General features: G+C 35.7%; 1 protein-coding gene and 1 long non-coding RNA gene across 2 annotated transcripts; one reads left to right on the top strand and one right to left on the bottom strand.

Annotated features, from left to right (window-relative positions):
• The first annotated feature begins 1,551 nt into the window (after positions 1-1,551).
• Positions 1,552-6,380, top strand: LOC137025217 (uncharacterized). Its single transcript, XR_010895836.1, has 4 exons — positions 1,552-1,728; positions 2,955-3,072; positions 3,203-3,316; positions 6,245-6,380. It is a non-coding gene; the product is annotated as an uncharacterized lncRNA (long non-coding RNA).
• On the bottom strand, positions 3,016-12,461 carry si:ch211-254p10.2 (ferroportin). Its single transcript, XM_067393236.1, has 9 exons — positions 12,327-12,461; positions 10,264-10,367; positions 8,965-9,032; positions 8,661-8,820; positions 7,464-7,579; positions 7,157-7,283; positions 6,207-6,461; positions 4,259-4,924; positions 3,016-3,417 (listed from the first exon to the last, which is right to left on the bottom strand). The coding sequence occupies exons 2-9, from the start codon at positions 10,364-10,366 to the stop codon at positions 3,158-3,160; spliced, it is 1,755 nt and encodes a 584-aa protein (XP_067249337.1). The 5' UTR covers position 10,367; positions 12,327-12,461; the 3' UTR covers positions 3,016-3,157.
• Between the last annotated feature and the right edge of the window lie 2,892 nt (positions 12,462-15,353).

Genomic DNA, 15,353 nt, shown 5'->3' on the forward strand with positions numbered 1-15,353 from the left:
ACAAAGGTTTCTAATATCACAGATGGCTTGTCCCCTGAGAACCTGTACCTGCCACTTCGATTTCAGAGCTGCCTTTCACAGCTGCCCCTGAAGTCAGCTTAATGATCCTTGGCAAAGCCAACATCCATTAATTTCTTAGTTTCAGAGCTCCCTTACACAGGCTTCCCTATTTCAGAGCCTAGTGATGTTCCTGTCACTACTTCTCCATAGGTTCCTATTATTGACCTACTGTAGCCAAAGCCATGCCCATGGTATCCTCAATCCCAGAGCTTCCTGTCTCTGGTTGTCTCAGGCCACCCTAGTTCAAGTGGTTCCTGCCACTCAGATGTTAGTGTCAGAACTGCCTCAGATGTTCCTATCACTGTTACCTAAGCTCTGTAACTGAGCTCCCTATCTTAAACCACTACCACAGTCTCACCTTTGCAGATCTCCTTGTATAGTCCCATAGGTCACTGTTACTGCCCGTGGGTTCCTGTCATGGACTTAAAGGGATAGTTCACCCAAAAATGAAAATTTGATGTTTATCTGCTTACCCCCAGGGCATCCAAGATGTAGGTGACTTTGTTTCTTCAGTAGAACACAAATGATGATTTTTAACTGTTGCCGTCTGTCAGTCAAATAATGGGAGTGAATGGGAACTCTATCAATAAGAATTGGAAAAAACTTGCATAGACAAATCCAAATTAAACCCTGCGGCTCGTGACGACACATTGATTCCTAAGACATGAAACCATCGGTTTGTGCAAGAAACCGAACAGTATTTCTATCATTTTTTACCTCTAAAACACCACTATGTCCAACTGCGTTCAGCACTCGGTTAGTGAGGTCTGATTGCGCTCTGACAATGGCAGTGATGTCTCGCGCATATACTTCAATGAGTGCAAGACATCACTGCCGTTGTCAGAGCGCGATCTTAGGACATCAATGTGTCGTCACGAGCCGCAGAGTTTAATTTGGATTTGTCTATGCAAGTTTTTTCGACTCTTATTGATAGAGTTCCCATTCACTCACATTATTTGACTGACAGTTAAAAATCATCATTTGTGTTCTACTGAAGAAACAAAGTCGCCTACATCTTGGATGCGCTGGGGGTAAGCAGACAAACATCAAATTTTCATTTTTGGGTGAACTATCCCTTTATCAAGAGCCCAAGGCCTTCCCTTTCCTATCTTGCCATCTTCTAAGCCGGTTCCCAAAGATTCCTCAGTCATCTCCCTGTCTTCAGCTGCCCTGGGCCAGCCATTGTCTCCATTCAGAATAAACAAACATAATATGCATGAACTGAATTGACCTTATTCATAGTGACAGTATTATTAATAATCTACTGAAGGTAAGTATTAGTTTACAGAGGTAAGTCCAGGTTTAATGAGGCTGTTTATTGATACAATACATGACATCACATTGTAATATTGTTCCAAAGCCAGTCCCACTCTGGATATGCATATTAGGTAAAACGAGATACATTTCCAATTTGAATGATTGAGAATTGGTACAATTAAACTTAGTAATAATTACATAACTATAATCTCAGTGTAATGTTGCTGTCAGGTTTTTTAACCTTTAGTTTTGCATAGGCAAAAGGTGGTAATTAATAAGTAAATGCTAATCCGTTGCATTTAATATTTTGGGTTTCATCATCATGCATGTGAATCTTCTTGTTTGTAGTCTTTGGTGACATCTGGTGGACACAGACTAGAATTACAGACCTGCCAGTTAGGTCCCCCCTAGGTATTATATTCATGGTTGTCATAACACAAATATCACAAACATAGGCTATCACATAGAAAACCTTGATGATCTTTTTGTCTTATTTGTAATCTCTGGGCAACTATGCCCCCTAAAATTACCAAAATACTTTTTTTCATAAATTATATGAATTTATTAATAGATCAGGATACATTTTAGGTGATGCAACAGGTCACTATTTCCATTTACATTTTTTTTTTTTTTTTTTTAGTAACATTTAGCTTTTTTGCAGTTCACATAAATATTTATATGAAATCACTTCTACTATCAGATCATGAAAACTGTATGTACAGTATAATATTTAAAAAAAAAATGATTTTCATGGAGTATGTATTTCAACAAAACACTGCTCAGTTAAACTAAGGCATTCCTTCTGAAAGCACTTTTATTGGTTGTCACTGAACTGTCTGACACTTAAAGGGTCCTCAAACAACATTTAACATAACACGTCAGCAGTAAAAATAATCTGTGAAATAAAATGTGTTTCATAATCCATATAATAGATTATTAACACAAATGAAACGGATGCAATGCAGTCTGTGTACTGTAAATATATGTTACCCATTACTTCTGTAGTTACCGTCAACAAACAAGTTCAAGCTAGAGTTCAGAACATAACAGTTAAGTGCTGAGGTATAAGATTCTGTCTTCATCTATTTTGAACTCAAAAGAAACACTCAGTTAAAGTAGTCAGTTAAATAACCTTGACATGATACTTATATAAACAGGGAACTGATACATTAAAGTCCACGGTCTTGTTAAAACTCACTAATTTTTCACTTGAAAAGTTAGGGATAAAACTAAAAGATTAATCAGTCAGCCAAAAGCACAAATAATAATAAAAAAAGTAGCTATTTTCCTTATAAGCTGTAAAAAGCAGCTTCTGTCTGTTGGACGCGATTTGTAGTTTGTGTGCTTTATTCCAAAACCAAGTAATCATGAAAAAAAATAAATAAATAAATAAAAAGAAGACATTTTACTGGCGTTTTATTAAAAACTACTGGCAGCTTGCTGTTTCTGGTTAGCTGACAAATGTGAGAATAATTACAAAAAAAGGTGTTTGCTTAGCTAATAATCCATGAAAACATGCGGTGTCAGCTATGTTCAGTCATGTTCTTGTTGTAATGCTGTGCATTTTAAGACACTTATTAACTTCCAGGAGAGCTTGGCTCTCTAACTATGATGGTATTTCTTTTGACTGTCAACAGGAGGCGCTGTTTCCTGGTTATGTTCACCTGAGTACTGCGCTGCTGCCAAACCCTTTCCAGTTACAAGAGATCACGGCGACAGCTTTTTTCAATATAAAATGTATATAATGAGTTTTGTGTAAGTGCAACTCAACACACATGTCACAGCGCAAGAAATAGAGACACATTCACAAGCTGGTGAGCAAAAGAGAAATTTGTGTTGCTTATGTGTTTGTACGTGGTTTTCTCTTGGCTTTCCTGGCATACAGGAAGTACATGGTGTGTCCCGTGAAAATGAACAGGACGGAGATGATGACAAGGAGGCCGAAGTGTTGTGGCTGGGGTGCAGAGATGACCATGAGGAAGTGCAGCAGGTCCATCAGGTAATTCATAGAACTCTGGACTCCATTCACCACCCCACGCTCTGATTCACATATGGTCTCCTGCAAGAGCTGAGTCACTGTCAGGTCGAAGGACCACAGACCTGTAAAACATCGGACACTTTGGGTAACACTTCAAGGTGATATAATATCACTGGTAATACAATCAGTTATCATGGTATTCTTACTAATTTCAGTTTTTTTTAGTCGTACCACATGACAGTTGGTATGACCAGAACTAATCTTGTCATAAAAAGTTACAATTATTTGATACTTTTTGACACACATCCAGAGGTCCACTCTGTTTACATTTGCTGTTTTATATTTTATTTTTCATGCATGTTTCTGCATGTTGGTTGGACCACATGACTTTTTCAGTTTTTCAAATAAATAAGCAACAAAATGGTTTTGTTAAAGTATTTTTTTCTAAGAAATAATACAAGATTATGGAAAACACGTATGTTTAAGAATTAAATATTTTAATAAAAAACATAATTCATTAATTTAAATTAATTAAATACAGCTAATTTAAAATATAGCAATTTATTTATAAAAAAATTATTTCAAATGTATGTACACTATCTTTGTTTTTACTTTCTATTCCTTAATGAATCCTGAAAAAAAAAAAAAAAAAAAACATTACGGTTTCCACAAAAATATTAATAAGAAATCAGCAAATCAGCATATTAGAATGATTTATGAAGGATCATGTGAGACTGGAGCAATGATGCTGAAAATTCAGCTTTGTAATCACAGGAAAGATTAACATTTTAAAATATATGCAAATAGAAAACATTGCAAAATTATTTTAAATTGCAATAATATTTCACAGTATTGCTGTTTTTAGTGTGTTTTTGATCAAATAAATGCAGCCTTGGTGGGCATTAAAAATCTTACTGACCCCAAATGTATATTCTTTTTAATTAATAGCAGCCATCTACTCACCAACTCGAGCTGTAATGACTCCAAGGAAAAGCAGGATAATGGAGATGTAAGACTCCGGTTCTGACCCTGCTGGTGCGTTCTCAAACAGCACAGTGTTATTGGTCCAGTGAATTGAGGAACGGTCTGGCAGCAGAGGCTGGTTATTGCCTCCACGCAGTGGGTATCCGTGCCTCTTGTGACCTCCAGTCATTCCTCCCACATCTGACGCATTCCCCATATTTAGTATGCTGAAGTCCATGGGGCTGCCGGGGGCGAACACAGAGCACACACAAAGCAACAGGCAAACTAGGTGCAGACCGCTAGAAATGACCCCAGTGTTGACCAGGCCATATGCTTTCCGCAGCTTTGTGAAAAGGACAGTACCCAGAAGCCCCGCCACAGCCGACACGCCCATCAGTATGCTGAGCAGTGAGCCGCTCACTCCCTGGGTGTAGGCGTAGCCAGTGGTGATGCAGTCAAAACCTAGCACTGTGGTGTAAAGGAAAGCCAGGCCCAGGCCGGCTAGGAAAACAGGCTGTCTGTAATATGCCCTCCATCCTTCCCGACAGGTGCTGAGGAGCCCACGCAGGCGATGGAGGCAAAATGGTATTCGCGTTAGTTCTTGTAAATGCAGGTTGCTGGTGCTTTCCTCTGAGATGGCTCCAGTTGTGCATGCTGAGATCCTGCCTGAATAAAAGAGGATAGATTTGGTCAACATACAATGCATTTCTATCTATCTATCTATCTATCTATCTATCTATCTATCTATCTATCTATCTATCTATCTATCTATCTGTCTGTCTGTCTGTCTGTCTGTCTGTCTGTCTGTCTGTCTGTCTGTCTGTCTGTCTGTCTGTCTGTCTGTCTGTCTGTCTGTCTGTCTGTCTGTCTGTCTGTCTGTCCTGTCGTTCGTACATTTGTTCTATCTGTCTGTCTGTCTACCTATCCTGTCTCTTGTTTGTTCCATCTATCAGCCTGTCTATCTGTCTGTCGTTTGTTTGTACATTTGTTCTATCTATCTATCTATCTATCTATCTGTCTGTCTGTCTGTCTGTCTGTCTGTCCTGTCGTTTGTTCTATTTGTCTGTCGTTCGTACATTTGTTCTATCTGTCTGTCTGTCTACCTATCCTGTCTCTTGTTTGTTCCATCTATCTATCTGCCTGTCTATCTGTCTGTCGTTCGTTTGTACATTTGTTCTATCTATCTATCTATCTATCTATCTATCTATCTATCTATCTATCTATCTATCTGTCTGTCTGTCTGTCTGTCTGTCTGTTGTTTGTTCGAACATTTGTTCTATCTGTCTGTTTGTTGTTTGTTTGTACATTTGATCTATCTATCTATCTGTATGTCTGTCTGTCTGTCCTGTCGTTTGTTCTATTTGTCTGTCGTTCGTGCATTTGTTCTATCTGTCTGTCTGTCTGTCTGTCTACCTATCCTGTCTCTTGTTTGTTCCATCTATCTATCTGCCTGTCTATCTGTCTGTCGTTCGTTTGTACATTTGTTCTATCTATCTATCTATCTATCTATCTATCTATCTATCTATCTATCTATCTATCTATCTATCTATCTATCTATCTATCTATCTATCTATCTATCTGTCTGTCTGTCTGTCTGTCTGTCTGTCTGTCTGTCTGTCTGTCTGTCTGTCTGTCTGTCTGTCTGTCTGTCTGTTGTTTGTTCGAACATTTGTTCTATCTGTCTGTTTGTCGTTTTTGTACATTTGATCTATCTATCTGTCTGCCTGTCTATCCTGTCTGTCTATCTATTTGTCTGTTGTTCGTTCGTACATTTGTTCTACTTGTTTGTCTGTCTGTCTGTCTGTCTACCTATCCTGTCTGTTGTTTGTTCCATCTATCTGTCTGTGTATCTGTCTGTCGTTCGTTCGTACATTTGTTCTGTCTGTCTGTCTGCCTGCCTGTCTATCTAGAATGTTTTGTGTTCTATTTTATGCTCAAAAAATGTTACCTTCTGAGGATTTTCTTTCTCTTTTCTTCTCTAAATAGCTTCGATGTTCCATTCCTGGTGGTTTGATAGACAGAGCCGGTACAATACGGTAGACTCTGGAGAGGAAGAAGAACTCCACAATGAGGGACACCAGATTCCATCCTAAGATGAAGCCACAGCCAACCACATTCGAGGCCAGGGTCATTACCTGACCCACCGCCAGAGGAGCCAGGATGTTGGTCACCTGATCGATCCGCCTCATTGTAGCATTCATTCCTGTATCAGGAAGAAAAACTCTGAATATTTGTGTCTGCGATGTATTTGTATGCTTATTCGATTATAACAGTGTTAGCTTAGCAACATGCTAACAGTAAACTTGAAATCAATTGAGTTGTTTCTCCTGTGTGTTTTTTTTTTTTTTTTTTTTCTTCAGCTTGTGGAATTGCTCCCTCACTTATGAGGTTAAAAATTAGCTGCCTTGACATTACTTGGTTTAAGAACAGAGCTAAGTCTGTCAAATAAGATGCGTATTTGCATGCACATATAGACTCAGCAAAAAAAGACACGTCCCTTTTCCAGGATACTGTATTTTAAAGATAATTTTGTTAAGTCCATTCCAAATAAGCTTTACAGATCTTCATTGGAAAGGGTTTAAAATTTTTTTTTTCATGCTTGTTCAATAAACCATAAGCAATTATCACATATGCACCTGTGCAACAGTCCTTAAGACACTTTAAAAACAATAGTAGACAAGTAAGGTCACAGTCACAATATCTTCAGACACTAAAGAGACCTTTCTACTAATGACTGAGAAAGATGCCCAGGGTCCCTGCTCACCTGCGTGAACATGCAATAGGCCTGCTGCAGGGAGGCATGAGAACTGTGGATGTGTTAGACTGATTAAATGTTAGAACACCTTGATTTCCAATAAAAACATATTAGCATTATGCAAACAGAAATAAAGGTCATACCTGCGAGGTGACCACGGTTGTAGCCTGTGATCACCACTATCCAATCCCTCTGGATGGCAATGGTGAGAGCTGTGCTGGCGAGGTTCGCCACATCTGCCAGGACGATCACCACCGTATAACAAACCACCTTGTGTGAGTTGTGTGATGCAACAAGTTACTATGCTATGTCATAACAGCAGGAATGCTTATGTTCAGCAATGACCAGCCAGAGACAGAAGGCACACAATGCTACACTTAACACATGATTGCATTCTGAATGGGCAGATATTACTAACGCATTTTAGGATACAATGTAAGAGGGACTTACAGTTAGCCACCCATCCCAGATTTCCTCAATCCTCTTTTTATACGAGAACACCAACATGAGTACAATGCTGCAGATGGTCACTGAGATATTCTGAATGAACAGGGATGCATGGGCCACTGTAGAGAGAGACAGAAAGGAAATTATGATGCTTAAAATAATAAAACAATATATATTTTAATGACATGAAAAAATGCCACCCCATAATAAATACATTTTTTAAATATATTTTTCCTTATAATTCTGTCATGACAACTCTCAGAGTGTTTGGCATGGTAATGTTTATGACAATGTTGATATGTTTGGTCTTGGCAGAATAGATCTGCTACGCTGCTGCTGCTTTTATTGCTGTTACACAACTACACAAGTACACAACTTGCTACTGCCAATATATACATGACACACTGCTGTGAGCAAGTAAGATATACTGCTGTACAATATAGCATTTATATAGCAATTATAGCAGATCTAAACAGGTGGAGCTGGGGAAGGTGGAGGGTTTCTGAAAGCGTGCAGCCCTAATAAGCCAATGCTACTCATGTATTTGAAGACTGAGCACACAAGCTCATTGGCTATTAATATAGCAGGAACCAATCATCTGTGTCCTATACTGTAGATAGTGATGTGTTTACGAGCAGGTTGAGTTAAGGACCTTTTAGCCTGCGCATCTAGAGTTACATGACAGAACTTTGTATTTTAAAGAACAAAGCATGTTTTAATTGTTTTCTTTTGCTATTATTCAATACTTAAATGCATTCGGCTTTATTTTTTATATAAATAATCTATATTAATAGTTAATTAAGAATTCTCAATGATTATTTTAATATTTTTATCACTGTAACACAGTCAAATTTTAATGTCAGCATAAAAAGGAAAAATCAGCATAAAGGAAAGGTAGCATAATAAATACTATGATATATAAATTGTTGAGGTTTTTGAAAATTGTCAAATTAATTGTCATGAATATAACAATTCAAATAATAATAATAATAATAATAATAATATTGTAAAAAAAAAAAAAAATAGTAGTATAAAAGTAGTATATTTCTTCAAGGTAAATATAAATTGTGACCCAATATAGGCTATATATGACCCGACCTAGTCATGTTTATGACATCTCCTAATTAGATTGCATCTTTTCAATGAAATAACAGAAAAGATTTTTTTAAACAAATATTTATGTAATAATGCATCTTTTACCTTTGTTTCTTGGGTTGCGGTCAACCCAATCTCCAATCAAAGCCCCTAGTAAGAGCACCGATCCGGCCACCACCAGTCCAAAGATGCCAGTTAACAGCAGGTTACGACCATACAGCTCAATCAGGAAGACAGAGATGGCGAAGTGCCACATCCGATCACCCTGGTACATGAAAAGAGACGCTCAGCTCTAGATATCATACTTCACATTGTGTAGTCCTCGAAGCATCATGAAAAAAAAAAAAAAAGCCAGAGCTCGTGCCCTGCTACTGAGTGCCAGCATGGCAGATATGAAGGGGCTCCTTACCCACATAGATAATGCTCCGCTCACATAGATGAGGAACTTGGGACCCTTGAGGTAGATGAGGGCTAAACCTATGATAATAAATGGTCGTTTAGTCTGTTTCATGCTAGACAGCAAAAACATCATCTTCTGCAGACTTATTATAAGCATGCATCTTCTCAAATATTTCTAGTCTTACCTTAAAATTCAAAGGGATAGTTCACCCAAAAATTCTGGCATCATTTCTCTCTGAACTCACATGACTTTTTTCTTCCATGGAGCACAAAAGTAAAAATCATGAAGAATTGTGCTGGTAGCTCTTTTCCATGCAATTAACGACGAATGGGAACTAAGGATTTTAGTTTAGGCTTGTGAACCGTAAACTTGAGAACCGAATCACTCTGATTCATTAACAAATCATTCATTTTTTTGAGTTCAACTCGAATGACTTGTTAATCAAACATGGTTAATTCTCTGTTAAGAGCTAAGAAAGCTTTACAATAATTGTTAAATTCTGATCTGTTTGTTACACAAAACAATAATGGGACTTCAGAGAATTTGGAATATTTCACATGCCTTGGATAACGCTTATAATGCATCCCATTTGATACTTGGGTATCATAGAAAAGCGTGACATTCATTTGAGTACACTGTAAACCCAAATAAGTTGGCAAAAATTGAGGTAATCAGTTACATCATTTTTACATCAAGTTAAGAGATTCGAAATTTAATTAAGCAGAACTGGCATATTTAAATTTTGTTCCCAGAAATGTCAAGTTTGGAGTAATTAAAATCTATGATTACTTATTAACACTTAATTGTTGTATTTATTCTCCCTTTTAAGTGTCATGGCAAAGCATGCTGTGAAATAGAAATCCCAGCCCAGTTTCAGGTAAATTTAAGTTTGTCTAAATTAAAAGAAACAAGTTCATAAAACTCAAAACAATGAAACAATTCAGCTTACTTAAAATGTGTCAGTTTAGAGAACTCTAAGTTCTAATACTCAATATTAAAGTTCAATATTTGATTGAACTAATTTGTTTAATTTGACCATTTAATTATTTTAGCGTTAGGGTTTACAGTGTATCACAGAAGAAGCGGTTTGGAATGACAAGGAATGTTCGATGAACACTGACTGAATTTTGAAATTTGAGTGAATTGTTTCTTTAAGCATAATTCTGTCAAGCAAGTTCTTTAGAAATTCCACTGTTTAGTTATATGGAATATCACATACATTGAGTAGTTTGAAGAACAATTTCAGAGTAAAAAGCTTTGAATGTTTCTCTATATACAAAAAGGAGGATAAATAGTAAAGAAACATACGTGGTATGTTGGTGGCTTTGATCACAGGTGAATCTCTGTCATTATCGTTGTCGAACTCCACAGCAAAACCACCACTCTGGGCCCCCTCTGTTCTGAGAGACATCCTGCATGAACAGCATGACTGAATTACAATCAGGTCTATAGATGGTGAATGAGTGAATTATTCAAATAAATATATAAAATAAATAAGCGTTCGGTTCTAAAGAAACAGTTTTAATTCTAACAGTGTTTGCAGTTCTTTTTTTTATGGCCTGGTTGCCACACTCTAATGAGGCCTACTATATACAAACCTGTAAAAAATAATCAAACAACCTAAAATACAACATTTTGATGATTTGAGTAAATTATTAATGTTCAGTTAATTGTGTACATTTTACTAATATTTACTTGTTTTTCAATGATCATACATTATTGGTAATGTTTTTAATAGTAGTCTCACCAAGGCTGCATTTATTTGATCAAAAATACAGTGAAAAAATAATATTGTGAAATTTAAATTAATATAACCGTTTTGTTAAATGTAATTTATTTCTGTGATGTCAAAGCTGAATTTTCAGCATCATTACTCCAGTCTTCAGTGTCACATGATCCTTCAGAAATCATTCTAATATGATGATTTGCTGCTCAAGAAACATTTCTTATTATTAACAATGTAGAAAACAGTTGTGCTGCTCAATGTTTTTGTAATAACCATGACCTTTGATAAATACAATGTTCAAAACAACAGCATTTGTTTGAAATATAAATATATTATAAATATAAATCTTTTGTAACATTATAAATGTTTTTACTGTGGTGTTTGATCAATTTAATGCATCCTTGCTGAATAAAAGTATTAATTTATTTCATAAAATAGATTAAAAAAATAAAATAAATAAACTACTGACCCAAAACTTTCAAATGGTATTACAAGTCTGAGGTGAGATAGTTAAAATGTTTTTTTGAACTTAATATATTATATATACTGTATATATATATATATATATATATATATATATATATATATATATATATATATATATATATATATATATATATATATATATATATATATATATATATATATATATATATATATACACACATACACTATAGTTCATTTATGTAAGTGAGGACAGCAAAATACAGTAAACTGTGAAATATTATACCAAAAAATTGATCAATTTGGGACCAAAAATTATTCAGACACGTTTACCTGACCATGTTTTGCTTAAGTGTTATCTGACATAATTAAGATGAATTTGTTAACTCTGAGACCTTGTCATATTTGATTACTTTTTTTTTAAACTATAGTAAATAAACTGTATTAATGAATGAAATGTTCAAGGTGTCTGAATAAATTTTGGTTTGACTGATATATATATATATATATATATATATATATATATATATATATATATATATATATATATATATATATATATAGTTGGGGACTTGATTGCACTGACACTATCGAGAACTGAATCTGAGTTAGATGATGACATCTAGATAATTGATGGACTTTACACAGTTATTGAACTGAAATGTATCAACATTGAACTGATTTCACCTGAATAATGACAGTGCAATACTTTAATCTGTGTTGTATAAAGCACTTTACTGTATCTGTATATATAAAGATATATAATCAACAATTTGAGTGAGAAGAGAATTTAAATCGGAAAATGAACATACATTTCATAACTTATTGTGGTCTGCCTTTTGCTTTAATTACAGCAGCACTTCATCAACATCACATGTGTGTGTAAAACCTGATAATCCTAAAATAAAGTTTTAGATAATCCTAAAGCGAACATCTTGAGCTTCAATGAAACCAAGAACATCCGTCACATGATCAAAGTCACAATTAGATTGACCAAGAAGTTGTGCGAAATGAAATATTTCCTTGTTATTTTGAATCATAACAGTTATAGTTTTACAATATGTTCACTTTCAGTCGTTGTTCATGTTCTGTTCCGTTTTAAATTAAAATTTTGATTCTCAGACTTTCAGCTTGACCTCAGACCTTCAGACCCAGGTGTACACATAATATTCACATACATAAGCCAAAAAAGACAAATCACCTGATATTTGACTCCTGGTGTCCTCCTTGCTATGAGTGTTTGCTGTGTCTCAAGGTTGTGCTATCCATGTGTCCCAGGTAAGGATGCTTCCATGCAGGCCTGAATTCCAGCAGTCGTACTGTGAGGGGCTTGATAACATCATAGTGCATGAGGGCACCATTGTATGAAACTGCCAGAAAAGCAGAACGAGTCACAGGCTGACAAAGGCAGCCAGCATATTCCACAGCACGTGACAGCGAGGGGGGACAATGTCACCGTTCACCCCCCACATCACAAAAAACGACCACCCTGTCACTCAAATCTCATACACATGCACTCACACAGTAATAAAACTTATTCAACACAACATCAACATGATGTGATGTTTATAATTAGATATCTGTTTATTTGCAGTGCCCTGGTATGATTCATTTTCGTAATCAATTCTTATTTAATCAGAATCAATTTATTATTATACATCAAATTGTTTTATGGCCATCATTGACAAAGCACTGTTTATCAACAATGTTTACAGATTATACAATGACCATCTGAACAACAGCTGAACATGATGCATCACCTTGAACCCTTCAGATTATGTATAATGAACATATAATTAATAACATAACAATAAACATACTTTCTCATTTTTGACAAATGGTGCTGTTTATTTTGGTCAATGAAATTGTCTGTATTTTTATAATTGATACTATTTTTTATTTTATTTGTGTTTGTGTAGACCACCTCCCACTTTTGGCCCAAAGAAAAATATAATTCTAACATCAAACTATTAATAACCTAACAAGTGGATTCATCACTAAATCTTAAGGTTCAATGGGATTCTATATAAAAAGGTTTTAATGAACCCTTTACGTCTAAAAAGGTTTAATAGGGAAAAACATTTTAAATGATTGCATAATACTTTCATATTTAATAGGTTATTTCAGTTTTTTTCTTTTTTTTTCTAGTGATAAAGCATGTAAGAGCTTATGCTTTATCACTAGAAAAAAAAAAGTGTCACAAATTCCTGTCTGTGTCCATGGACTTTTATTTAGATATTCATTTGTCTTATTTTGCCTGTGTTCAGTTCCAGTGTGTTTAGTCCTATTTACTTAGTTGTCATTTATTAATTTGTTTAACTGATCAGAGCTCAAATCATGTTGTCATGTTCATCATCCTGTGTATTTAAGCCATTTAAAGTCCATAGTCAATAATATTATCCATTAAAACTCACCTTTGATCACCAAAATGACACATTTAAACATTTTTTCCTGTAAAAAAAAATCTTCATGCTTTGAAATAGTTTAAATGTAACTCTACACCTTTGGCTTATTTATAATACGAGGATCTATGAATATGCAAATTAGCCCCGCCTCCACTCACTCGCACGAGCTCAGAGATCCAGTCTGTTAACTTGAGGTAAACGTTGCACAGTGGTATCGCTTTTTACAACACCAGACACATAATGGTAATTAAAATGATTAGTGTTTTGCTTGACTATGTTATCAAACAGCAAATAAAGTGTTGCTAATGTTACACAAACCATGTTCCCGTTCGCGAGTCAAACAGCTGCCTTCTAACAATCAGTATCCTCAGAAACGCTTTGAACACCTTAAGGTGAGTGGAGAAAGGCATATAGTTCTTCATAACATCGTAATATACATCATACACCCGCTTATTGCTAAATCTGCCCAATTTTTTATATCAACAGAAAAATATACCGTGATATATTCTCTTGAGACTCTCCTGCTTCAGAGCGGTCATGGTTAATGATATGCTAAAGCCTGGAAACCTTGAAGTGATTGGTTACAAGGTAGTTTGTGACGTCAGAAACACCAGCGATTTCAAACCTTGGGTTTTTCACTGCAGTTTTAAACAGTTTCACTGTTTTTCACTGCAGATTTAAATAGAAAATACTCCGCAATGGTGTTGATTTATGAAGCTGCACATGGTTTGTCTTAAAGCATATTAAAAACACCACATAGACAAACAACTTTAAAAACTTGATTTCCACCACAGGGGGGTCTTTAAGTTTCTTCAGTTATTGTCTTTTGTTACAGCATGTGCTGGTATCTTTGTTTAGTTCCTGCTTATTAAATGTTATTCCATCGATCATCTTTGCCGAGCCTCATTGTTCTGGATCATTTAGTCAAGCCATGCAGCGCAATACAGCTTGTAAAGCATGATAGAGCTTAATTCAGAAAATGTAACAAAAATAATTAAAGCTAAATCCATAAAATGATCCCATGATGGGAAGGGTTATGTGAAGCACCAGAATCATTTGAGGTTGAGTGTGCAGATGTTTCATGAGAAATGGGAACTTATCTTTATTGCTGCTACACTCCACAAATAGATGTGCTGTACTTGTTACTTAGAAAACCATACACATAGCCTACACAAAACCATACACATAGCCTACACAATATGGTACTTTAAAAACAAAATTCACACATATATATATATAATGTGATGGGATATTTTAGATATTTTGTTTTTATATAGTGCTGTATATTAATCTATGATGTTAATGCTTTCCTAATGCTTAATGTTTTCCTGGTAAATTTTTTTCCCCCCAGGAAGAAATCTGTTATCAAATGTTTTGCAGTTAAACTGGTTAAAGATCACTCATTGATATTGTCACGAATCCTGTCAGTTCCGGACTAAACTTCCCATAATCCTCCTTGCCAGACACATGCACACTCCACCAATCACCTGCTGCTACATACAGCTTAGCACATTATCTGGACTATTTAAGACTCACTCACACACCACCTCTTTGTGAAGTCTTGATTCACCTTGTGTTCAATTCCGAGCATTTTCCTGTATTAATTGCCTGCTTCTGATCCTGTTTGCCTTTCGTGTACGACCCTCTACTGCCTGCCTTTGGACTGTGTATTGTTTCATGACCTGTGAGTGATATCTGCCTGTCCTATACTGCCTGTATCCCGGCCACGATTCTGCCTGTCCCCTGCTGTTCCTGTTTGCCCCTGCCTGTACGACCACGCTCTTTTATAATAAAGCTTGCAAATGGATCTCTGCTCTAAATGC

Source organism: Chanodichthys erythropterus, chromosome 2 (assembly GCF_024489055.1).
Source record: "Chanodichthys erythropterus isolate Z2021 chromosome 2, ASM2448905v1, whole genome shotgun sequence".
NCBI lineage: Eukaryota > Metazoa > Chordata > Actinopteri > Cypriniformes > Xenocyprididae > Chanodichthys > Chanodichthys erythropterus.